Raw genomic sequence first — 27,194 nt, forward strand, 5'->3', positions numbered from 1 at the left:
TAAGGAGTCATAGCATGCCTGCCCTCCCCAGTAAGAGCCCCATCTGTCAGTGGTTCGCTGCCCTTCCTCTGTTACCTGCCACCCATCACTTTATCAATTCATAAATTCCCCCCTTCTCATCCACTTGCACAATTCTATTCCTGCAGAGTGGCTCTTGCTCACTAATGTGAATCCCAGGACTGATCTGACCCATGCAGTTTGAAAAAGAAAATCCGTTCTCCCCTGACTCCTTGCCTAGCAGCATACACACTCTCCCTCTTTAAACTTCCATAAGCTGGTTCACTGTCTCTTGATCTAACTGACTGTTAATGCACTGCAATATCAGAGATGGGCTTTGGGGTCTGCAGAGCCCCCAGAAGATACCCCATACCTCACCACCTGACTTGGGTGACCTCGGAATATAAAAGAAAATCTTTAGTTGTGAGATTGAAGAAATTCTGGCCAAATTTTTCTAAAGCCTGTGTTGGTAAAAGTGGCATGTTGCTGTCTCTAACTGGGACTCAGTACGATTTGGGGCAGTTGGGGATTTTCAGAAAGGGAGTTTGGTCATATCTCAAGGGCCCCAGACACCCTGCACATGGATCTATGAGGGTGGGGCCAGGACCTGGTTAAGGATCTCTGTGTCCAAACTGCATCTTCAAAAGTTCCCAGAGACCCCATGCATTCAAACTAGGGGTACAGTTACGCCAGGAGACAAACATTAAGCTACTAACACCTGAGACTCCTACTCCAAGCTCATTTTAAAAACTCCAAACACATACAAGAGCATGGGTGAGATGCAGACAGAGACAAAGTCAAAGAGAGCAAGCAGTTGCTAAGAGAATGGGGACTGGATAGGGTCACAGAGACAAGGGAATTGGAAGAGCAGGTATTGCACTTCAGGAAGGGCTTGCATTAGCCACGTACTGAAGCACAACCCCTGTCCATGCTAGGGTGGTACAGGATGTTATGAGGCAACTGAGGAGGAGGAAAAGGGTAAAGCTGGCTCTGCCTCTGACACATCCAAACCCAACAAACAGGATCAACAAACCACAGAAGACCTTCCTTGACCTCACAGGGTGCGAAGTTATCCAGAACTAGCGGCTAATACCGGAAGCCAGCACGCATTTCTGTGATTAGCAAAGGGGGAACCTGGAGGAGGTGGCCAAAAGAAACCATGCCCTGTCAGTCCCCATCAAGGTCACCACTAGGCATGTTAGCCAATGAACCTTTTCACAGAACCCTAGGGGGCACCACTGGCATTAGCCCATCTGCTGTCTCTCACCATCTTGACAGCCCTGTAAATACCACGATGATGAAGGCAATATAATACGCCCCTTTCCCCAGGTGACCAAACGATATTTATGGTTGGGTTGTAGCATGTCATGATAGAGCAAATCTCAGCACTGTTTTAGTATGAAGCCAGAGTCCAGATACTTCTTAGACGAGCTGGGAAGCCAAGTAACATTCATACCATACAAAGATGTACAAGACCGCACTTGTGTCAGCCATGGAGAACACACCCCAGCTAACAAGCTATCACCCTTCTTCCTTCAGGAGAAAGCCTCCCCCCAGTAAATTTACCAAGAGGATTCTCATTGTCTCCTTGCCCCAGAGCATCAGACAACTACAATTACTGCAGCAGTGGGTCCCGGGAAGAAAATCTGTTCTCCTGCATAGCCATGTCCCAGCTAGAAAACAGGTTGATGCCTAACCAGAGAAACAAACAAACAAACAAACAAACAATCTCCCTCATGTTGGGTCAGGCAATGCTGGTAGCTGGGGTGGTGAACTATTGGAAGCTGGTGGTGCTCAATCAGGACCAACACCAGTGTAGTGGGGGAGGATATAGGGCAAAACCTTATGATACAAAGCCCATGGAAGTTGATAAAAAGAGTCCTACTGCCAGTGTTGGCAATTCCATTCTGCTTCCCAACCTCCCCTGCAATTTAATTAGATGCAGGAATCTTCTTCACTTCCTGTCCTGAAGGGCTGTATAGTATTGCTGGGCCCAGTTAAGCAGCCACTAAGTTCCACCTTTGATATTGCTACATTTTAGGGCTGGGAAGATTAGATTGATAAGCACTGTAATATCCTTCTGTCTGAAAGGGGTTATAAAAATGTCATACCAGTGGTTCTGTTGCAAACATCAGCTTGAAATGGAGAAGAGAAACTAGTAAGACTAAAAGCAAACAGAAAAGAAAATGATGCCTGCTTTTGGGCTGGAGATGGAGTTTGGACCACACAGAAAGTCTTATTAATTAGCCTAAATTAAGCGAAGGGCTAGAAACCTGGCACAAGCCACAGACATTAGATTCTCTTACTGGCACAGTTTAGAAGATTTCAGTGTAGAGTTTCAGATAGTGAATTTACATAGCTCCCAGAATGATGGCAGATCTACAAAGGCACACTGACCTGCACCCTGGATAAGACTATCACCCGTCCTCTCAGCTGGACAAAGAACGTGAGCCACTCTTTTCTCAGAGTTTCCTCTACTAGCAGAACTGTGGAGCAAAGCCAGTCCAGTGTGGGACAAGCTTGTGTCCCACCCTCAGCTTCAGGAAGGTGTAAGTGGACCCGTTCTTGCAGTACACCCTGCTGGCAGATCTACAGAGCATTACTCAAAGCACTTGGATAAAGCCTACAAATTATGCCTTCAGCTGGTGGAAAGTTGTTGTGGTGACACGTGATTTATATGCAGTGCTCATGGGGGAGGGAAGAGTTAAACATTGCATGTGCTGAAGAGTGGGGGAAGCAACCAGAAAATTTAAAAAATGATAAAGTTTAGGTAACAATAGCTCACTTTCTGATCCCTCAAGAGCCACTATGAAAACAGAATGAAACCTTGAAACCTCTCACGGTGCTAACGAGCAATTCCAATCTATCCTCACCTGCCACGGGCGACAACACTTCGTGCTCTGCTCACCGCTGCTGGATTCACCTGCTGCTTCAGATTTACTGCCACTTTGGACAGTCAATAAAACCCTGGAATGCGCTAGACAGGAAATCTCCCCCTTCCCCCTCCTGGTACAGAGATTGTGTGGGATTTATTACAGCAATAAAAAGAAAGATGGAGGGGGGCTCCTAACCAGGCTGAGCTTTAATAAAGTCTTTTAGGGGCAGACCACACAAACAGCAGCCCCACTGGACATGACTACAGTGACAGATGAATTCTATTCCTTTGAATGTATTTGCCTACATCTGCTCCCGTGTAACAACGCCTTGCAGAGAAAAGGGAAGAGAAAATAAAATCAGGCGGGGACTTTCTTCTCTTTTTGAATTTGTAAAACCTTGGGTAGAAGAACAATAAAATGGGGAAGGGAAATGATACGGGGAACAGGGAAGCTGGGGGACAGTTCTAGCACTCCAGTTCTAGGTCCTTACACCTGTCAATGCACCTCAGCCCTGACCGACTACTTCTGTTATAACAACGAGGAGTCCTTGTGGCACCTTAGAGACTAACAAATGTATTTGGGCATAAGCTTTCGTGGGCTGGAACCCACTTATGCCCAAATAAATTTGTTAGTCTCTAAGGTGCCACAAGGACTCCTTGTTGTTTTTGCTGATACAGACTAACACGGCTACCACTCTGAAGTACATCTGTTATGCCAGTCCTGGAACCCTACCTAGCTTTGCCAATGCACCTTAATCCTCACCTACAATACTCTCTGCTTTTCCAGACCTGAGTATCTCCTGTGAAGATACTTAACAATCATGGCACCATGTATGGGGATTCTGCACTGTTGATAGATAAGGATTATGAGGATTCTTTTGTATGAATCTTTTATTTGTGTCTTAAATGAAACTGGAAATCATATCACCAGAGAGCAGCAGCCCGATGAGCACAGTGTCCTCCACAGCATTAGAGTAGGCAAGGCAACATTCAGGGCCAGATTCCAGCAGCCTTGCTCATCCCAAACCACCATAAACACCAACACACTCCAAATTAACTCTCGCGCTTGTGAGTTGGAAAACTGACTCCCAGCTCCATAGGTGGCAATTCCAGCTAGACAATCACTGATGCTACACAACCTGACTCTGAAATTCAGTATGGAACTCGTACTTTCCCTGTTCAAGACCCTAGCCCCACAGTAGCCAGCAGGGTAACATTGCCACTCAGTAGCCTTCTTCCTGGGCAGAAAGGTTATCAAATGTGATGCCTTTGTCACAGCTGGGGTTTTAGAAGGAGAAGAAATATTTTAAGATGAAAAAACCAGGCCCTTTAAAAGGAAGAATGGATAGTCTTGTAGCAAGGCAAAGAACTGACAGTCTAGAGACTTGGATTCCAGTCTGCACAGATTTGTTGTGTGATCTTGGGCAAGATACAAAAACCACTGGGTCTCAGTTCCCTTACCTGTGAAATGGGGTGCTGTGATACTACGTAAATGTTAGTAAAGGGGACTGAGAAGCTGCTACATAAGCACAAATTATATATTACAAAAGACTGGAAATCAGACCCCCCAGCTCATATAAATCACTGTACCCCAATGAAGTCAAGGGGCTGTGCCAATTTACATGCGCTGAGGACGTGGCCCCCTGTATTCCATCTGCTCCGCTTTACTTTCCCATGTCCTGGCTCATCCAGTTTTATTTCCCACAAGTTCCATCCCCACGTAAACTACATTCCTTCACACATACCACCCTAGGGCTGTGATCGCCCCAGCTCTAATCAAAGCAGGGTCAGGTCAGTATTTGTGACTGTGATAAGTGGCTTCTACAGAACATAGAAGTACTCCAAGCTTCAGTGCTGGCACTTCAGCAAAATGGTGTTCTTCTCTCAGTACCGAATCAATGCCTCACCATGGCACTAGGGGGCACTGTGGCTCTAGGGGTGCTGAGTGAAACTTAAAACCAATATCCTGGCTTCATATATTAACGTCCCCTGTAGCACTTTTTCCAGGGGTAGGAGTGTTCAGTTGGGTGTCCTGGCCAAATTCCAAAGTGAGCAGTTACATTCCACCTTTTTAAAGTTCCTCAGCAATTTCAATGAGGAAAAAAAGATATCCTACACTTCCTGCCTACATGGTTGAGTATTAGGGTTGCTAACCCTCCAGGATTAATTCCTGGAGACTCCAGGAATTAAAGATGAATCTTTAATTAAAGATTATGTTGTGTGATGAAACCTCCACGAATACGTCCAACCAAAGCTGGCAACCCAATTAACTACTGTATTAAAGCTGTAAGATTTCACCTCACATCCCTATATATCCCTATATATAGAATGATGTGCTTTGAGAAGAAAAGCACTAGTGTCACAACCTCAGGGGTTCTCCTGGGAAAGGCAGATCAGCCCTGCATATTGCTAACGCTGTTGCAAGCATCGCAAAGCATTTTGGGGAGGGTCAATGGTGTGAGTGGAAGATTCTTTTGCAGGCTGCAAGAGACCAAAGGGGGAAGGAGAAAGAGAACAGAGAACAGGTTAACTCAACACTGCAGCTAGCAAGCTCAGTCCAACGATAAGACGCTGGCCCCAGTCCAAGGTCATGGAGCTAGACGAGAAGTTTATCTCTCACCCAGCCACAGCCAGCCATGAGAAAACCAGGGCTGCAGAGATGTTAAAAACAAGCGAGACGAGGAGGAGGGGAGCAGAGCTTCGCGTCCCTGGAGCTGTTGTGTTTTGGGAAAGCGAAGAAGACCACAGAAAGCCAGTTTGGACTGGCACAAAGAGCACCAGGAACAGAGGTCGCGGAATGGAACACCCCCAAAGGAACACAGGACTTAAAACCCTCCTGAGAGCTGGAGTAATTCGGAGATCACAGCGGACCCCGGAAGACCTGGGCCCAGGACAGTAATCCCATCCACCCTTCCCCCTCTTCTGCTTATGTTACTCCCAGGCTTGGCCAGAGTCGGGTAGAGTGTGTGTGAGTATGAAAGTGGGTTAGGGCTTGGGGCACTAATGCTTTCTTCCTTCCTCTGAGTGACGTGGGGAGCACCCATCGCTCTCCGATGTTACTTTATTATTTTATCAATAAAGCTTTAAAGTTCAGACACTTGGTGTGTTTCATCATCTCCTCCCCAAACGATCCTGCAGCTTCAGCCTGATCACCTGACGTCTCAGGCAGATTGGTAACAGAAATCTGTCACCTTAGAATCTAGCAACTACTCTTTATATTGATTTAGGTGGTAGCGGTATCAGCTATAGCTACGGAAAAGCAGAAACCTGAACTCAGGCCTTGGTAGTGAATAAGCAAAGGAGGAACTAAGTTTCTATTCTGATTTTAAATGCATCTGTGTGTTTTAAGACAACAAATATTGTCTGCTGTCCATGTGAGTTCCTAAATAATTGGTTAATTTCTTTCCTTTTTTTGAAAGCTATTCAGTTCCCCTTTAAAAGCAAAAGACAGATGACTTAGGATCCAGCATCCCAAGAGCAAACCTCTGCTCCCCACACAACAGGCAATAATTCAACCAGGCTCTGCTGCCATCAGTCGTGAGAATGCATCTCATCCTTTCACTGCACCTTTCCTGTCACTCGCTGGCAAGGGAAAATGAACTGCAGATGCTCCCCAGTATGTCAGTTTTGGGGAGGGGCAGGAAGAGTAGGACAGGGGTGACCTTGCAAATGCTACCAATAAAGAGTGTTTTACTCCAAGAAGACTAGTGGTCTCTTGAATGACTGGTTTGGTTTTTCAAATTGGATGCCTTGAATATTTGAGGAAAACAGATTTAGCTCCATAAAGTGTGGTTATAGTCCGAAGAGGGGCTCTGTAATTGGTCTTCTCTCAACGGCTTCCGTATGAAATATGCTCAGTTTACAAGTCAAAAGAAATTTTTTTTAACTGCCAGTGCAGCAAACTAAGCCTGGGATGAGAAAGTCAAACAAGCCTCCCTCCACTTCTTACCCTATCCCTACTAATAAAGATCCTGCAATTTGAAATTACAGGACAATTCTGTTGTTGATACACAAATCAGAAGAGATTCCAGTTCATTCTGCTGAAGCTGTACAGCTCCTGTAGGACCTTACACATGTTGGTAAAGTGGGCAGAGAAGAAGAACAGACACAAACCATGCACTGGAGGTTTTATACGGATCTCCCCTTCTCAATTCAGAAATTGGTGTGGAGTGGGGGAGAGGGATCAACTATCTCCATAGTATTGTATCCTCCCTCCCCTTGCCCATGGGCTCTGAGTTCAGCATAGCTGGCGAAGGAGACAGGAGAGAAATGTGCATCATACTCACACCAACTGGACAGAGAATCAACAATGAAATTCATGCAGCTTCAAATTGTGTGAACAATTGCCTGGCCCCCTTTGCACTGTAGAGCCATACCTGCCAGTCCAGTGGAGCTTTACAATCAGTACAACAAAGGAGGCCAGGGAAACCTGGAAGAGGCAGACAACGTCTCAACGGCTCCCTCAATATCCATGTAGATTACAGGGAAAGGCCAGATTATGATGGGTGAATCCTCTACTTCTTCTCTGGGTATAGGACAGTGGAGTACCCCCACCTGCTGGGGGGAGAAATTCGCAAGGAACTACATGAGGAGATCCTCAAAGCATTTCTAGGTCCCTGCATAGGCTCCTTTCCACATGAAATTATCAGGGCACAAAGGAGCAGAACTGTGAGATAAGATGGGATCCATGTTTATACCAGCACTCTCCTGATTATAACCATACTTTAAAGCAAAGGTGGGATCCCTCCACCAGCAGGGACACACACCCACTGAATAAGTCTCCACCCTGAAGAAACCACAGGGGATTCTGCTCAAGTCAGTTCCTGTGGACAGCTCTTTATTTATCTTTAATTATCAAGAAAAAGAGGACAAATGAACCATCACCTCCCCCAAGAACACTTCTTGCAGGCCGTACTCAGTAGGGTATCTTTGTCAGAAAGCGGGGAACCACAGGCCCTCCCCACAGTGCCACAAAGCCCCCCCGCAACAACCCCAGCAGTATAAATCCCCTCCTATGGCCTCCCCCACAACACAGCTCTTAACACCTCCCTCTATCCAGGCATCCCCCCTGCACAAGTTCCTGATCTTCAGTTTCTCCTCCCTCTCCCCCAAACACCCCTCATTCTCTCCTCCCCAAAATTCCCCCCAACCCTCTGCTCTCCTCCCACCCCTCAAGGTCCTTTCCTGGGTGTGTCCCCCACAGCTTTCCTCCTAACCCATCTTGTGTCCTCCACCCCAACCCCTTCATTGGGGAGGCGGAGCAGCAGGTGGGTTGGAGCTCAGACCCCTGCCTGCCCAGGTTCCCCCCCCCCCGCCGATCACCACTCTGTCCTAGAAGCCTGGGGGAGAAGGCAGGCAGGTCTCCATGGCTCCGGAGCATAGCCCCCTGCTGTCTGCCCAGCAGGACAGAACTGCTCCTAGTGTCAAGAAGCTGCAACTGCAACTTCCTCCCAGCCCAGCGAATGAAGTGCAGGTGGGAAGAGAGGAAGTGTTGAGCTACACTAAGCAGCAGGCTCAGAAAGCTCCCTCCGTCCCCTCCAAGCGAGTGCTGAATGTGTGCGGGGGAGGGACTACAACTGTTACTCCCTCCACAGCTAGCAGCTGCTGGGGCGGGGGAGGGAACATCATTTATGCTTTTTCAGAGCATGGCTGGATGACAAGGTAGTAAAGATCGCAACGGCAGGTCTCCTTTTAGCACTGGTAGCAGCAATGGAGCTGTAGCAATGCTAGAGCTAGGGCAGGCCAACTAACAGTGAGGGTAATTTACTAAGAGGTTGTGACAGATTCTCCATCACTGGCACCTTTTAGATCAAAGTGGGATATTTTTCTAAGCTATGCTTAGTTCAACCAGAAGTTCATTCAGGGCTTATGTGATACAGGAGGCTAGATCACAGTTATAAGTGCTTCTGAGCAAACCTACTGGATTGGGCCCCTTAGGTATGTTCACACAAGAAGCCTGGGGGAAAGGGAGAGGGCAGGACTTCCCTTAGAACCTTTAACCTTCCCTTATAACCTTAACCCCACTTTGAAGTCTCCCACTTCCTGAGGGGGAGAAGGGATTTGAACAGAGCTCTGCCACCTCTCACGTGAGTGCCCTGACCATTAAAGGACAGGATATTCTGACAGGCATTGTGATGCCAAGAATCAAAGCACCTAAGAGCCCTTGTGGATCCCAGCCAACCAACTAATCTATATTCATAGTCCAACTACTTTAAGATACAATGCAAAAAGTGAACAGGCAGTGGGAATAATGACAAGTAACAGATTTCAAAAATTCTTTCTGTGTTAATTATCTAAGGTGTGATTTATAATATAGGCAAGGATACTTGTCTAAACATTTAATTTAAAAAATACAACAACTAGATTCGTAACCTGATAGTGCCCTTTAAAAATTAAAAAGATCCCTAATCTGTACCAAAATACAGAGGTAACCTTAAAAAAAAATACAGATATGCTACACTTTAGAACATGGTGGAAAATCTGTTCCCTCTTTACTTACCCACCAAGACCTGAATTCTGGACTCTGCTCACCCTGCATCAGCTGATGACATCAGATACCAAAGGGCCTGATCCTGCTATGAACTCTGCACAGGGAGACACCTGTGTCTGCGTGGAGCATCACTGAAGTCAATGCCTCAGTGCCTGGGTACAGGGGTCTGCACTAGGGAATCCAAACACAAGACAGGGGCCTTGAACTCTACCTTTAAATTATCAGGGGCAGGGTTAAAAAGCAGCGGCCTATTTTCATGCCAGATCCAATTTTTTTTCAGAATCGCTTTGGCTCTTCATACAAGTCATTGTTTAAAAATCAGTAAGCCACAGCAAATGGAAGGAACCAAGTCACTATGCCACCTTGGTAGCATCACTCCTGCAGCAGCACTTCAGTTTAAAAATTAAAATCTGGGGCTATTTTTAAAAGGAACTAAGCATCAGAGATTGTATGTTTCAGTCTCGGTTATATAACCAGGTCTCTGCTGGGCTCTGCTACCACAGCTGCTCCTTTGGTTTAGCGGTTGAGCATTAGGGTGACAGAGATGGACGGGAGGTTCAACCTCCAACTAGCTGGCTTTTTCCCTCCTGTGTGTGAGAGAGGGATAGGTAGCATGACAGTGACCAGCTGGTGGTACACCCCACTGAGCAGTGCTTGAGGGAGGGATGTAGGGAGAGATTGCCCTTTTTAAAATTCGGGAATGTTAAATCTCACTCTTCCTTTGGCTACTGGAGCTGACACGTTTTGTCCGCGCCACCCAGAGCATCCAAAGCCCTGATCACTGGCCCCTTTTCCTCATGTTCCCTCAGTGAGGTAAACGGGAAAGAGAAACTCCCTCTTTGCTTCACTCCCCAACCCTACCCCCTCCCGTGAGCCTTATCTTCCAAAACAAAGGAAGCAATAGCGAGACTGGAGGCAAAAGCATGCGGCTAAAGCAAGAAATGATGAGATATCTAATGACAAAAGGCAGGAAGGAGTCATCCAAATGGGAGGGAACACAGAGAAGGCAGAGAGGAAAAGAAAGGAGAACTGAGGCAAGCCAGTGTGGCCCCTTTTGAGCACCTGGGTCAGGCATAGCCTCAGCTCACTGACAGATGTGTCCCTGGGTTATTCACAAACGCACAAGTCAACACTGTTTAGAGCACCCTAAGGTGGAGAATTGCTATTTAGGGGAACATAATGAAGACGCACGCACTGTTCCTCCCTCTCTTGCTCTTTGTCATCCCTCACTTGGTTGCTGCCAGCCTTAGATTGGGCAGTTGGCGGTTCTGTCACATGAAGCCCCATTTTACACAGGGGCAATGCCAAGGGCACTAATTGCAAGTGTGATCACTTCTGGCATCAGAGAGTGTACAGCATGCAGCCACAATAATTCCCAGCACCCACACTGGCACCACTGGGATTTGCCGATTGCTATTAGCATGCACTGCACTTCCACATCGCTGATGAAAGAGCCTCAGCCACTACTGATTGCCAGTCAATAGTCACTTCCCATCTCTGCCTTTCAGTTTCTGCAGTCCCAAGCCTCAGTAATAAAAGTAAAAGTGGCAGCCTGATAAGATCCCATTATCGGTGCAGCAGCAGAATGGGATCCCAGATCTAATCTCCCATGTCTCATCTCCAGGGCTGACCACTGATGTTTAACTCTTTTGCTACTGAAGCATATAGCCAGGAGGTAGAAGTTTTCAAGTGCAGCTTCTTGGTCCCCATATGGGCCAGCAAAGAAAGCCAATAAGATAGGCCCTTTGAGTGTAACCCTAATCCTGCTGTCATTGAAATTACTTGAGTTAGTGTAGGAAATGGCCCTAAATGTAGCTGATTGCTCAGTACACATTCCTTCTAGTCCTTTATGTGCTCCCCAAATTACTACACGACAGCACATGCGTATGATATCAAGCTCAGGGGGTCTAAAGCCACCGGATGGTTCAGACGGATTTCGTTTTCTATTAAGACCGACCACAAAAAGTGGTGTCCTCACAACATATTCCACCCACTCTCTTTTGGGGTCTGAGCCAAAAAACACCAAGTGGGCAGAGCTGTGTGGAGAAAAGTAATTCCTTTTCGCAGAGGATTTCAATATTTCCTAATTGGTTTTGTTCTCATTCAGAGTGAAAACCAAAAAATGTAAACCTCTCCGTGAAGAAATAGGGTCTGGTTTTGGGACTGTACACACAGCAGAGCTGCCCCAGAGCCAGGGACCCTGGAAACTCTGGTGTCCCCAGTTCTCACACAGCCCACCATGCAGATTGCTCTAGAGCTGTGGAGCCTGGAAGCCCAGGCAAGCTGGCAGGAAACCAAGCAGGTGTCCAACAAACCTTAGTCAAAAACTGAGCAATCGCCACAGGACTTTTTTTTTTTTTTTTTTTAAACAAATTAGCAAATACTGATGAAAAAAATGTTTCACTGGAATTTTTCCAACCAGCTGTATTTGTGGGAATCTTTCCATTGAATTCAATAGGCTTTGGCTCAGGCCCCTGGTTCAACCAAACACTAAGTTGGGAGATCCAGTTCAGATACTGTATGATCCTTGCCAAAGATTTGACCCAGAGATTTCTCTGAGATCTGAGAAAGTGTGACTTTTTTCATTATTTATTGTAATTTATTACGATTACAATTATTTTGAATTTCTTTGCTGCCCTTCCTCCCCTGCTAGCACTCTCTAGAAGTTGACGTGCACCAAGATCTTGAACAATTTAAGTTTTGGGGAGTGAACTGTTAAGAAATCCAGGAAATTGCAAACTGCCATATAACCCTTCAGTGCTCACTATCATCCCACGTAACCTTAATGTTGCCCACTTAAAAACTGCAAATAACATGCGAAGATCAAAATAACAGGTTACTGGCAGACTACAAAATAGCATTCCTTAGTCACTGATCCATTTCCAATACACAACACTAACATAAAACCTCCTGCAATCAAACTTCATAAACATCAAACCTATCAGTCATTCATAAAAATATGCCTCTATTCCACCACCACTTTCGACAGAGAAACTTGCACCATTCTAACATAACTTCCCCCTGGGGCTATATTCCCTTCAGAATCTTTACTACACATTCAATAAATAGTATATAAAATGAACAGTGTACATCCAAGACCATATTTCCATTACAGAATAAAAGAAAGGGACCAAATTACGGTTGGGCGAGAGGTTTAAATTAGGTAGGGTGATGGTGAGTGAAGAATTAGAAGGCAGTGGGAAAGTGGCAGAACCCTTTAACTGTTCATTTCCAAAACTCAACAGATAAATAAATTTAAAAAATCAGCAATTGACAACACCACAAGTTCAAAAAATCATGAGTCTGACCCCAAAAATTAATGAGACAGGCCCCAAAATCATGGGATTTTGCAAAGATTGGACTGGGGTTTTTTGGCTAGTCTTGGGCCTCTGCCCACCCCCAGTGTATATGTGGCAGTTACAGTGCTGCCAGTTCTCCCAAATGTAAACAGTGAGGTGATTTCAAACTGAGCTACAAGCAGCTCTCACTGGCTGCCTGACGGCACAGAGCTTCCAGCTTCTCCCCAAAGCTCAACATTCCAGTCAATTCATTGTGTGTCCCGACCCAGCCCCACATCTGCCCATCTCCCAGCCCAGCAATTCACTAGGCACCTCCCCACACCCCACATCAACTCTGCCCCATAGGCCTGATGGGACAGCTGCAGCAAGGTCCCCTTCTGCCCTTTCCCTGGCTTAAGGAGGGGGTCAACTCCAAGGGCTTTTTCATCCCTCTCCTTATTCCCAGGCCAACCTATTTTTCACAGGAGGGGAGGGAGAAGACGGGAGCAGAGCTACCCTGAGCTGCTGGGCTCTTTTTGTTCCCTCATGATCATCCCCCTCCTCTCTTGTGGGAATGGTTGATGTCAACTGCTTCCTCTCCCACTTCCCCACCTGAAAAATCCTGTCGTCATCTGAGGGGAGGGGAGAGACCTCTGCCTACGTCCTGCAGCAGCCCTATCAGCTGCTGTTCCCCAAAAGGCAAAGCTGAAATTTGGGTGAGGGCAGGACCCTCTCACATCATTGCAAGGCTGGCTCTACTAGGGACCAAAACTCAGTTACTCGCAGTGAAATCATGATACCCAGCAGCACCGAAACGCTGTTTCAGAGTCAAGATCATTTACAAAACATACGTGGCGCATAAAAATTCCAGTTCAGGACCTTTTCAGATAGCGCCTGCCCCTCTAGGTTTCCAGGGTAAATTTACTGCAGGTCGGGGTGACCAAAAGTTGTTACCATTGGGAAGCTGTTCAGTGGCCTCTGGAAAATAAGTTGGGGGTCATAGCACAGTTCCTAAGAGACAGTTTTTTGGAATGTCGACAACTATCATCACAGGTGGCCCCTGAGCAAAAAAGGCCAAGGGCTGAATGGGCCATATTGGCTGGAGTCCTCTCTCATCCCTAGAGAGGGTCCCTGCCCACCAGCATCACAAAAATATTTGCAGGAAAAGATGCAAGAACTATAACTGACAGGGGGCAGTGATGGTATTATTCTCCTTCTTACGCACACAGCATACAGCAGGGGCGGGCAAACTTTTTTGCCTGAGGGCCACATCAGGTTTCTGAAATTACATGGAGGGCGGGTTAGGGGAGGCGCTGCCTCCCAAACAGACAGGCATGGCCCGACCCCCCGCCCCCATCCAACCCCCTCTGCTTCTCACCCCCTGACGGCCCCCCTGGGACCCCTGCCCCCATTCAACCCCCATTTCCCGCCCTTTGACTGCCCCAACCCCTATCCACACCCCCACCCCCTGACCACCCCCGAACTCTCCTGCCCTCTATCCAACCCCCCCGCTCCCTGCCCCCTTACCGCGCTGCCTGGAGCACCGGTGGCTCGCAGCGCTGCAGCACCGGGTCAGGCCGGGCTCTGCAGCTGCGCTGCCCCAGGTGCTCGCTGCTCTGCCACCCAGAGCTTTGCGCCAGCGGAGGAGTGAGCTGAGGGCTGCAGGGGAGGGGCCGGGGGTGAGCCTCCCGGGCCAGGAGCTCTGGGGCGGGGCAGGACGGGCCTGCGGGCCGTAGTTTGCCCACTCTGGCATACGGGCATGTGTGTGAGAGACAGTGCAAGAGAAGGAAAAGCTATGCCTGTTGTGGCAAACAGAAAGAAGAGGTGGATAAATATCTCCACAGCTGCAAAGGGGTTAGCAAGAGGTTAACGCTTTAAACAGCAGGGCTCTGGTATGTAACCACATCCCTGCAGCAGCCTTGAAGCAATAACTGACATTTAGATCTACATCATCTGCTCAGAGAGGGTGGGCCTCAGCGCACTGTGGGAACTCAGAGGTGGCATGGGGTAGCAACGCTACACAAAAATATTAAGCCTAGACAAGACCCCTGCTTTCAAGAAGGATTTACATTGCTCCGTGCGTCTGCAATGACTGAAGAGTGTCTGGGGCTGTTGGAGATTGGCCACCCCTGGAGATGCTTTGTCCCAAATTTCTGACATTAATCACAGGTTGTGCAGGAAGGCATGCCTTGATTTCAACAACAGTTGCGCTTTTGCTGATGACACAAGCTGGCATTTTCAAGGCCCTGAATCTTAACTCTCGCCATACCCTGGTTATCCTGACTCAGTCTGATTTTTAAACATGCTGCCCCCTCTCCAAAACACTTACCTTGCTGACACCGGTTGAGCTCCCAGTTGGCCACCAGGGGGATGAACTACAGGCTGCAGCCCTACAGAGATTCAAATGAACAAGCTTGGATCTACGTGGACCTCCTAACAAGTAGCACTGGAACTCAACTGCTCAGTTGATATGGCATCCCAGAAATATTTATTGCACCCTGCCCACCTCGGGAACAGATTCTTATCCACTCTCCAGGGGTTAGGATCCAGAGAAACATTCTCCTGGAGAGAGGAAATGATTTTCAGCCAAACAGCAGCCACAAACTCCATTCACTTGCTGAGGCCTTAACCTCAAATCGTACTGGTGACTTTTTACATGCTTAGGCAATCAGGTACAGGCACCCTAATGATGAACAGGTGTCTGAGTCCTCGAAAACACCACTGAGTTTATGCTCAGCATTTCCTCTTATTCCAAGACTGGACCCTTTCCCTGGATGAAGAATGAGTTGCTCTTTCCTAGCATGCTGACTCAGCTGGAGGGGGATTAGGAGATCTAGATACTCTTTTATTCTTTAATGACAGGTTTCAGAGTAGCAGCTGTGTTAGTCTGTATCTGCCAAAGGAAAAGGAGGATTTGTGGCACCTTAGAGACTAAATTTGTTAGTCTCTAAGGTGCCACAAGTTCTCCTTTTATTCTTGCCATTTTAACTTTGTGGTTTCTCAGGCTCCCTTCCTTTGTAGCAACTCCAAATGGAGAATAAGCACATGGCTCCTCGTTTGTATTTGCTGTGGTACAAGGGCTGCTGCAATCCTCACTTGTCAAAGGCTCCAGCCTACTTAGCAACTATACAGGACATCCCAGGATTCTGCAAGCAGTGGTGCCAGGAATTCAATGGGGGTTACTCTTTACTGTCAGTCATGATTGAGACAATGCTCCATGGTGGCGTTAGGGGGCACGGTGTTGCCACAGATGCCATCTTTCAGATGAGAAGTAAAACTGAGGTCCTGCTCATCTGCTATCATTAAAGATCTTATTGCATTATTCACATGGGTCAGAGTGTTAATCCTTGTGTTCTGTCCAAATTCCAGTTCTGGTCCTTACATCTAGCCTTCCTAAATTCCCCCCAAAATGTCAACTGGCATTCTCCTTCACTTCCTGTCCTAAAGTTCTATTTGCTGTTAAACAGATGATTCCTAGAGGCAGCTGCATTTGAGTGGTGAATTAAATGTTCCCTTTCTACAATTCGTAGAGTGCTTTGGAATTCTTCAGTATGAAAGGTGTCATGCAAATACAAGATACTTTTTATCGCATGAAACTGCTTGGAGTAACTAGACAACAACACTCACTATTCCCTAGGTGTTCCCTATACATAATGTATGGAAAACTAGGCAGCACTGGGACTGCCACTGTCCCACTGTCTAGTTACAAAGGAAAAATTCAGATGGCATCAGTAGCTCTTAGAATTAAAAATTCTAAGAGCAACCAATGGACAAATCAGTTGGTAAAAGGGCTGTTTGGGGAGTGGCTGCTCGATGCAGCTTTTCAGAGACTCCTAGCTGCTGCTTTGTTGAACCGTTGGGGTCATTTTGTCGACAGTAAACCCATCGTGATATAGTGGGGGCAAACGTGAGTGACCCTTGCAACATGCTGCAAAAGTATATTGAAAAGGAAATCCCTCCCACAAACAAGGAAAGCGCCTGCACTATCCACAAATTGTTTTACTCAAAAGACTCTCACTTGCCCTAGTAACGACATGACACTTGAAGGCCCATGTCATCTACTTCAGTGGCGCTCACCCTTCTTCCACATGGGAACTAATCTCCTGGGGATATTTTGCTGTAACCCAGACAATCCAGATATCCTTTGGACTTGTGGCATTTGGGTCATAGCAAATAAAAGAGCGTGGCTGGGTTTGGATGCTGAGGGAGGGAACAGGGATCGCTGAGTGCAGGATGGGTTGGGAAGCGTCTTCCCTTCATGCCACCCCTTCTCTTCCCTTCCCTTCCTTTCCGTCCATACAACGCACAGTTCTGGGGCAGTGCTGGTTGAAGGACACACTGCTTCCCACCTGAACTGAGCTGTTTGTGGGCAGAGTTTGGTGGATAAAAGAAGGAGGTAAGTAGAGGGGTCTGAGAGCTGCCATAGAGTTGGTGGGGAGGGCTGTCATCAGAACAGAGGCACCAGCAGGAAGTGGGAAGGCTGCCTAGGCTCCAGACAGAACCCAGCTTATATCAAATTATAGATTGTTCCCTCCCCAAAACCAGTGGGGTGTGACCTTGCACCTCAATCCACTTTCAGGTCATGCCTGAGAAGCCCTGATCAAAGATGTTAGCCATCTTCCAACCTTATCCTATCCTACTAACAGAGACCAAAGAGGCTCTAGGCAAGTCGCTCTCATCCATGTCTTTTTGCATTACAATTTTCCTGATTCCCTCCTCTCCTTTTTCAGCGTGCTTAGAAACACAGGTAAGCTCCCTCTTGAATAGCTACACATTTCCTAACCCAGTGGCCCTGCTAGTTAGTGCTTCCTCATGTAATCATCTCTTGAGAAGAGCTTGCCTAAACGCACTTGCTCCCCATCCATCTCAATTGACTTAATCCCCACTGTGCTTCCGGTAAAAGATTTACACAGGGATTCAGATCAGTTCCTCTGCCTTCCGGTGGGAACAGGCCTTGTTTTCTCAGTCCTTTCTCAGAGAGCTGCTCCTTATGTTCCTTGCTACTATTATTTGGCATTCGAGAGGCATCCAGCTCACTCAGAACTAAGGGATTTGAGGCTGTAAAGGACACTTTTAAGGCTGACAGCCAGTAATGTTAAAGCATTAGCATTAACTACAAGCTGGTGACAGGTATTGGTTTCGTTATTCCTCTGGAGTGAAAGATCCTTTGGAGACAGGCATTTCAGACAGCATAGTTAAAAGACAGAAAGGGGGCAATTCAGATGAGCAAGTGCATCTTTCAAACTCATTCAAACTAAGGGGAATGATTTCATCCAGGCTCATTTTGACCACAATGCTGTTGGAAGTTGGCAAGGCCATTTTCCCAGTCGAGTTCCACTGTTGGGGGGAAATTCCTCTCCTTCCAAGAGGATTTATTTAGGAGGCAACAAGCACCTTCCCCTTCCACCCCACCCCCGCTTTGCTTTTCACTATAATAAAGTCTAATCATTCTATTACCAGTCAGCTTCAGTATTGCCAGAAGAACTGCCCTCTTCCCAGTGACTGACAAGAGGTACCTCTTCCAATGAGATTTGACACGCAGCCCATAAGTCTAATTTCTTGAACAACGTTATTTGCTGGAGCAGATAAGGCCTGGAGGATGTAAGTTTGCCAATGCACGCTCATGCTCTCAAATTCAAACACCCCCGACATTTCCTGTTGGGTAATCACGTTCTACCTAAATGAAATTCCAGTATCCAATTCAAATGTCAGTACACTACAGTATTCTTCCCTTCCAGTCCTCAGCAGTTTTTTATGTCACTGAGCACTTGTTAAACGGTTGCTGCATTTCACACCAGAATTAGCTGCATGTCCATGGAGAGGAGTGCAATTACTTCTCTCTCTCACACAAAGTGTATGGCCTGTCTAGAAACTTCATGACATACCATCTGAGAGGAGGGAAGAAGGGAATTTTGCCCATTATAAAATCCCATCCACCCAGCACACTGATTTTAGGTTAATTATCCAACATAGTCTAAAGGGCTAAAGAGAAGCTCAGCTATCTCCTTTAAAATCCCAGCCTTTCGAGGGACGCTCCAAGTGACCAAGATGGTCAGGGAGGGCTCTGACGACAGAGAATGGGGAGGCATAGGCCCCGGTGTGTGGTAAGTGTGTGCCTTTAACAGGTTTATTCGGCTGGCAGGGATTCCTTTCAGAAGCATTTGGGTAAGTGCTGTACACCGCCGAGTTCAATCTGCGCTAAGCAGATTAGTTCCTTACCGGTGAAAGGTTCTGGGCAGCAGTATAGAGTTGCTCACCATGTGATACAAGAGGGTTGTCATTATGTTTCACAGATATGATATAATTATATGCTCCCTGGAGGGTACTTCTAATTGAATTATAGGGTGTCTCACAAGCATTCCAGGCAGCGGTTAAAGGAAGCTGAGCAGTTCTCTCGCTGCCTGGAACAACACAGAGCCACCCTCTAATTCATTTAGAAGTACCCTTCAGAGAGTGTATTGTTACTTTATGAACTAGTTGGTTAAAACAAACCAAAAAAATGGTTTGAGGGCCTCTGTCTTTTTAAGAAGATTTTTGTTTTATTTTTCCAATTCTTCAGCTGAACCCCACTGTGTCCCCACCTCTTGCAACCTCAAAGTCTGTACAATAGAGCAGCCTGTTAGGCAAAGGGGAGCTTTCTAGTTCGGGTTCTCTCCGCTCTGAGTCAATACTGATCTGACTCCCCAGCATGGTGTCAGGAAGTTAAACAGTATTGCTGCAGGGGCCTTCTTTCAGCTAGCTGTAGAACAGAGGTCCTAACCACTCGTGGTAAAGACATCAAGACATCAATTCCAGTCTCTTGGCCAAATTCCAATTTAGGTAATTACAATCCACCTACCTGATATTTCCCCTGTGGCTTCAACTGGATATGGTATTGGCCGGCACTTCCTAGCCTGAAAAACCATGGAGCGCTGCTGTGCATTGCTAAACAGTTGTCATGTTACGGCCCAGAGGTGGTGCGAATGATCCTGTGGCAGATTAACTGAATATAAATGCATGCTCTGGGACCAGAATGTTCAAACTTGGGTGCCCAAAGTTATATTCCTAAATGCATATTTAGGCCCCTAAATTTTGTCATATATCTTTGTTCTAGATTTTGAGTCCATTTGCTCTCTCTTATCTATAAGTTATTCCAAGTAATTTACACTGTTGGTCCTGGGAAATCAGCTGTCCAAGTTTGCCTAGACAACAGATCAGGGGAGGACAATGGCCCCACCTCTTCCCCCGCTCTTTGCAGCACTGTGCACTTCTAAGGGGTCATTTAAGTAGCAATCCCTGTTCTCTTCCTTGCGTGCTCCGCTACTGCTGTGCACAACTTGCTGTCAATTGGGGCAGATGTTGCACCTGTTATGCCTTTTCCTGCTGCTGCGTGCCACACAAAGAATGGGATAAGCAGGTTCCTAGCCTATGTATTAGTTTCCGTAGGGGAAAGACAGCACCAGCTGCATATCACGAAGAAGTCTCATGACCTAGTAAAGCCTCCCTCAGTTCTGAGACCCACTGACTGCATCCTCTTCCCCCCTAACACTGTTCCATCAGGCCACATGAAGCCTTTTCATTCCATGCACATGAGAATTATGAGATGCAGAACTCCTTACAGATGTAGCACCAAAGTCACCTCTGAGACAAACACACACAACTGCATTGACTTCTATGGTGCTGCACCCGTTTTATGTCAGAGGTAGCCAGGATCCGAACATACCCCCACTGTTACATATTCAGATACTGTTCACTGACCCAACTATCCAAAGCTGATCAAATTCAAGGTGGTTTGCTCATTGGTAAGCAGTTCTATCTTACAGGATATTTCATCCTCTGTTAGTCTGTAGGTTTGGAAAGAGAGTGCATCCCCAACTTTATCCACTCTATTTTCAGCTGACAGCACATTATCCTTGAAACACTGCAAGATGACTCATGTTCTACACCCCACACTCCAATGGAGAAAAAATATGAGTCCTTAAGGCTCTCTCGGTTACTGCCCCAAAAGACATTGGGCATCTTAAAAATGCATTTTGATGCCTTGGAAAACTACTCAGTGCAGAGCTGGCCTTGTAAGGTCAGTAAACTATTCCTGCTACATTGTATTCTGCCACTGCTCTCCAGATGTGTCTTGACCACAGGAGGAGGAGATGGGAGTATCAGAGCAACATGATCAATTAGATGAGGCAGAGGAGAGAGACTTGCAGATTGACCCTACTCCTCTAATTCAGGAGGGAAGGCAGAGATTAATTTAGCAGAATTTCCAAGTTAAATATTTGCATATTTATCATATGGTAAAAGGAAATACAAATACAAGGCAAGGCATTTTTATGATTTGTATGGGCATGAGAATGTTTTTGTTTCTCTCATTGAAAGAAAAAAGGTAGAGACAAAAACGGAAGCTCTACAGCGACTGATTTCCACAACATACATTTACACACGTGGCACGAAGAAAGTAAATCTTGGGCTCGTTGGAAAGGATCCCAAATGAAAGCACAGCAAATTTCTGTCTTGGACAGTGTACTTGGAGATGGGAGGGGGTAAAGAGAGACGGGATAAAAGCTGCTGCCTCCCAAGTGTCTAACATCCATTGGATTCAGAAAATACTCAATGTAAGGTAGATATCAGGAGGCTGGATCCTCAGCCTTTACTTGCATCAGCTCCAGCCTCCCTCAGTAACCAGGAATGGCCCATCCTAAACTCACTAACATTCATAAGGAGCTATAGAAGTTAAAATTATTGCCAACACTTTGGTCACAACTTGAGTGGACAGTGTGAAATTATTTGTGATTGCAAGAACAAGCTATGGGAGTTGTCAGAGGTTTTTAAGTCCCAAGAGAGGATGACTTAATCTTGCTCTCTTTACTATCTCCCCCTGGGGGAAACAGCTGGGCACAGAAGCAAAGCAGGTGACCAAGGAATAAAGGGAACACAGGTAGAACAAGGCATTTGAATGCAAGACTAGACAAAGGAAAGAGAAGATTTAGCAAGGGTGAAGTATCTGCAATATGACTTGAGGTGGAGGAGATCAAGACAGGGTAGGTACAGCTAGCTGGTAACTGGCAAGAGGCAAAGAGGAATTGGTACTTAGTCTAGGGAGAGCAGGCCTATGAACCAAGGCAGGAAATAGGAAATCCTAGTGCCAAACTCCAATTCCTGTTCCAGCCAGACCCAGCCAAGGGGCCTAGAGTCCGAAACAGCCAACCAGGTCTGACTGCAACGAGGTCTCAGTTGCATAAAACAGGCAATAAGCTCTGACACCTAGAGATCCAAGAAGTCAGATCGGGGGGAGGGTTCAGAATGGTCACATGAGTCAGGATCCACCTCTTAGACATCTATAAATCATTGGCCCAGATTCTTCCTAGGTGTAAAACCGCTGACTTCACTGGAGTTCAACAAAGGATGAATTTGGCCCATTGTGTCTCTCTTTCCCTATAGTCCTGCCATTGGCCATGTGTTCCTGTAAGTTCTGAGGCTACGCCAGTTATGAGTACTATATAACAATGGATTTTGGAGCATGTAAACCTGGTGTAACATCCCTGCATAATGTTCTCTAATATGCTTTTATGGTACCTCACTGCCACACTGTAAGAGACTCTAGGCCTGTTGGGATTTTGTTCTGTGCAGCCAGGCACTGTAACGCAGCAAAGACCCATCCTAAGGCACTTTGGCACTTTAAGGCCAGAAGGGACCATCATGATTAGGGCCCTACCAAATTCATGGCCAATGAAAAAAGCGTCACGGACTGTGAAATCTGGTCTCCCCCCATGAAATCTGGTCTTTTGGGTGCTTTAACCTTATATTATACAGATCTCACAGGGGGAGACCAGCTTTTTTCAAATTGGGGGTCCTGACCCAAAAGGAAGTTGCGGGGTGGGGGTCACAAGGTTATTTTAGGGGTGGGAGGGTCACAGTATTGCCACCCTTACTTCTGCGCTGACTTCATAGCTGGGTGACTGGAGGGCAGCGGCTGTTGGCCAAGAGCCCAGCTCTGCAGGCAGCACCCCGCCAGCAGCAGTAAGGGTGGCAATACCATACTGTGCCATCCTTACTTCTGCGCTGCTGCTGGCAGGAGCTCTGCCTTGGGAGCTGGGATCCTGGCCAGCGGCCGCCGCTCTCCAGCTGCCCAGCTCTGAGGCAGCGCCGCCGCTGCCAGCCACAGCACAGAAGTAAGGATAGCAGTACCGCAGCCCCTGCCCCCCAGTAACCTTGTGACCACCTCACAACACCTTTCTGGGTCAGGATCCCTACAGTTACAACACCATGAAATTTCAGATTTAATATGAAATTTAAATAACTGAAATCATGAAATTTATTATTTTAAAAATCCTATGACTGTGAAATTGACCAAAATGGACCATGAATTTGGTAGGGCCCTAATCATGATCACCCAGTCTGACCTCCAGCACATCACAGACCCATAACCTCTGTCTGAGTTACTGACATCCTCAAATATTAATTTAACGACTTCAAGATACAGAGAATCCACCATTTGCTCTAGTTCAAACCACCAAGTGATCAGTGCCCCATGCTGCAGAGGAAGGCGAAACCCCCGTCCCCCCAGTCTCTGCCAATAGGACCTGGGGGGAAATTCTTTCCCCACCCCTCACGTAGTGATCAGTTAGACCCTGAGTATATGGATGAGACCCACCAACCAGACACCTGGGAAAGAATTCTCTGTAGTAACTTAGAGCCCTCCCCATCTAGTGTCCCATCTCTGGCCATTGGAGATATTTGCTAATAGCAGTTGTGGATGGGCCACAAACTAAGCTCATCACACCATCCCCTCCATAAACTTGAGATTCTATAGAAGCCCCTACAGACAACATACAGTACTAACAATAGAACTAATGACTGTGTGACTCTCACACTAAAGAAATTTTTTTTTTTTTAAACATTCACCCCAGGTAAATGGATGAGTGGAAATTTGAATGGCTGTGTTAACAGTCCTAATTTAAAGAAAAATTATAGTCAGAACCTCATTTTTATATTTAATCTGAAAGATGGCCTGGCTAGCAGCACATTTCCACTTCCCCCCCATATATCTTCCAACGTAATTGGGCCTTAAGTTAATACTAAGGGTATGTCTACACTGCAATCAGAAGTGTGACTGCAGCACGAGTAGGCATACCTAGAGTCAGAAGGAACATTGCCCCCATAAATCACACACCAGTTCCAGCAGCACCTTGATTTTCTTTGGAAGTCTCCCATTGATGCCCTGAGCAGGCCCAAGCCTCCTTCATTTGTAAGAGGAAAGCTCAGGGTTGCTATGAATGGAGATGTGGTGACTGATCTCTCTATATTAATGGGCTTGTAGAAAGGCATCCTGCTACTTCTCATTCAAACATCAGGGAGGGTTTAGGTAATACAACTCAAGGCATCAGTACAAGTGGGTGCATATGCATTTTCTGTGCTGCTCTGCACGCCCCGTCATCTCTATTATTGCTTAAAGAGCCTTTTCAGTGCATGATAGTATCAGTACCTCCAAGGCTACCGTTGGCTCCTCAAGGAGCTGCCTGGGTCTCCCTTCAGGTCAAGATACTATTTCTCTCACCACCTCCCTAGCGGGTGGGGTGGCGTTTGCAACTCCTCTTATTCGTATCAGTCGGAGGACGTAAGTGGGCCTCATTCTCCATTGCCTGGCCCATTCTGCAGTCGCTTACAACAGTGCAACATGTGTGCCAAGTGCCCAATCAGAACAGTAGCATTTTACACCCACTCTTTGTGTGTGTAACTAACTATGCACAAGGCAGTGGAAAATGAAGCCCATTCTTGATACCCATACGGATCTTCCTGGCACCTCTTTACCTTCCTTCTCTCTGGAGAGAGTCACAGTGTCTCTCCAGATCATATGGGTTGAGAAGGTGGGTTGTTGGGGATTTTCTGTGCAAATCAAATTCTTTCAACTCCATGTTTCTTTCCCCAGGGATCCACAGCTGTCTCAAGAAATCCAGAGTCAAATTTGAATGTCAGGTCTCATTACAAATCACCCAAGATGGCCAGTTCCTGGCCATATCCCACCCTAAAAATACATTAGTCAAAGGATGACACTGGGACAGACTGAAAATATCCTGGACAAACGTTATGAAATTAAGTTTAAGTTAATTCAATAAAGTTTAACGTTCATGAATTAGGTTTAATACCTTTGGGGTCCATTGTATGAAAAATGCAAATGGTTATGTTCTATTATGGAATTGTATGGAACTTCTTGAGCCAGAAGACAGGATTAATGCAATTTAGGAAGACTGGTAAACCTTCAAAGGACTTTTTGGAACAATGCGCATAAAGTGGATTTCCTAGGAAATACCTGAGGGTTGAGGGGAATGTAGGTCCATCCTTTAGAAGCTACACACTGGGAAGAGAAAACCATTGTCTGCTCATTACCTACTCTGGAAACGTCAGATCAAAGATCCCTGAACTGTATAAAGGGTGGACTAAGCATGTCATGAGTGTGCTTGGTCTGAGCCAAATCTTTGATGAATTTGAAACCACAAAGAAATCCCTTGAGTGGGATTCCAAAGGACTGCTCCAGCCAGAGCCCACGTCAGGGTTGGAGCGATCTTTAGGTAAGCTTATTAGAATGTGTGTAAGTTGTTTTATTGGTTTTAATATGCTTTCTCTGTTGTGCTTTTACCTTATGATGGGCTTGCATAGGAAAGTACTGTGTGGTACCTTATAATGGTGGGTGCTTACTCTGTTATTAGTCTCTGAAGGGAATGTAAGCCAGCCTGTTTAAGCAGAGTCTCTTGCTGAGAACAACACAGTGAAACAAGAGGACTGTGCAGCCTGGAGATATCCCGGCCAGAAGGGAGAGAGACATGGGTCTCCACCCAAGAAAGGCCACGCTTGGGGAGCTGGAAGCCTGAGGGTGACTGCCCTTGCTGGACCCTAGAGGGGAATGCAGGTGCCCTAGACCGTGACAAGCATTACCTAATAATAAAAATCTAGGAGCAAATTCCCTTCCTCCTAGAAGAAGTGTGTGCAGGGAGAACAAAAGGACAGAGTCTGTAAATAAGACTTTGAAGGCATGTGTGCAAAGTGCACGGCTGCCAACTTTTCAAAACCCACAGGGTTGGATTGTGTCACTAGCACTCACATTTCATTGAGACACTTCAGGTAATCAGACTGAATTGAACTGAACCCAACCCACAGTAAATTAGTTTTTGACCTGAATTGGGATTAACCTTTTTAATCTACTTTGGGGCTGCAGTTTTTGGCATGGGCAAGTTCCCAGTGCTCTCTCTAGAATTATGAATCCACGTGCCCCTGTGAGACAGTCTCATCTCTTCCCCATCTAAGGCCTGATCCTGCAGGGTGCTGCACACTTTGTACTCCCACTGACTTCACTGCTAGTAGAGAGTTTACCCCTCTCAGGATCAGGCCCACATTTATGCCTCCCTAATTTGAATTTGACTAAAGGCTAACTTAAACTGGGGTTTTAAACATCCCCTTGTTTGCTGCAGTCACATAATACATCCAAATGCCTTTGACAGGCAACAAGTCATAGCCCCAGACAGGATGTCATTTGTCCTTCTCATAGACAGGTGGCATGTATCTCTACTCAACGCCTGTCACCAAAACTATGAGAGGATAAAGGTCAGCTCAGTGCTTCTCTTGTTCACATGATAGTCTCCGTCTCACATTTCTGCAGGCTGCTTTTATACGCTCCTCGGACACTCCCCACCAGCACCTCATAGTAATCCTCACCAGAAATCTCAGTGGAATGTATTAAATGTACACCGCTTGAGTTAAGGTAGGAATGAGCAGCCTTAACAGGATCTACATGAGGGAATTTCAGAGTGAGAACTGGGCATACCATCTTTCACACTAGTGATATGCTGGGAGATCACCAACACAGATCACTAAATCAGGGTTTGGTGAAAAATGTATTGTATGGAGTGGGAGGAATTCAGACAGCCAAGTGGGCTAACTAAAGCTAGGGAGCAGATGTGCTGGCACCTTCCTCTTTCAGAAATTATCAAACCTGGCAACAGAATAGCCCAGGGACCTCTCCTTTAAAAGGATTATGAGGGAGCACAGTGTCCAGGGGGAGGAGCCAGAGAGCAGATCTAGTACTACTGCTTCTTAATCTGTGTCAGAGAAGGAGCCAGGGATCAGCACCAATCAGATGTCACCTCTCTTTTACGAGAGGAGAAGGGTGAGAAGGCAGGACTGAGCCTGCATGCGGATGGGGGAGGGTAAGAGGAAGAGATTGGAGGGACAATAGCGTGACCATACATCCCGTTTTGGCCGGGACAGTCCCTTTTTTAAGCCCTATCCTGGCTGTCCCGACATTTTGGAAAAAGTGGGCATTTGTCCCATTTGCTCTGGCCAACTTGATCAGTTGGCAAGAACAAACAGGACAAATGCCCACCTTTGCTTAAAAAACTGGGTTTCAGAGTAATGTGCGGGGCGGGGGAGCAGCAATGCCAACCCCGCGCAGTGAGGGAGGCAGGGCTCGGGCGAGCAGTGACGCCAGTCCAGCCTCGTGCAGGGGGCAGGCAGGGCTCAGGCAAGCAGCGACGCCAGCCCCAGCCCTGCATGGGTGGGGGGCTTGGGAGAGCAGTTCAGCCAG

General features: G+C 46.7%; 1 protein-coding gene across 6 annotated transcripts in view; it reads right to left on the reverse strand.

Annotated features, from left to right (window-relative positions):
* Nucleotides 1-27,194, reverse strand: part of SLC8A3 (solute carrier family 8 member A3) — a 186,008-nt gene that overhangs the window by 104,483 nt on the left and 54,331 nt on the right. The window contains exon 1 of one of the 6 annotated variants that reach the window (XM_043549312.1): nucleotides 14,168-14,401. The exons of 4 other annotated variants lie outside the window; for them this stretch is intronic. In XM_043549312.1, coding sequence (XP_043405247.1) covers nucleotides 14,168-14,393 — 226 coding nt within the window. In that variant the 5' untranslated portion in view covers nucleotides 14,394-14,401. Of the gene's footprint in view, nucleotides 1-14,167; nucleotides 14,402-27,194 lie in introns of those variants that run through there. One more of the 6 variants, XM_043549313.1, reaches the window with a different exon arrangement.

This window comes from Chelonia mydas, chromosome 6 (assembly GCF_015237465.2).
Source record: "Chelonia mydas isolate rCheMyd1 chromosome 6, rCheMyd1.pri.v2, whole genome shotgun sequence".
NCBI classification, from domain to species: domain Eukaryota; kingdom Metazoa; phylum Chordata; order Testudines; family Cheloniidae; genus Chelonia; species Chelonia mydas.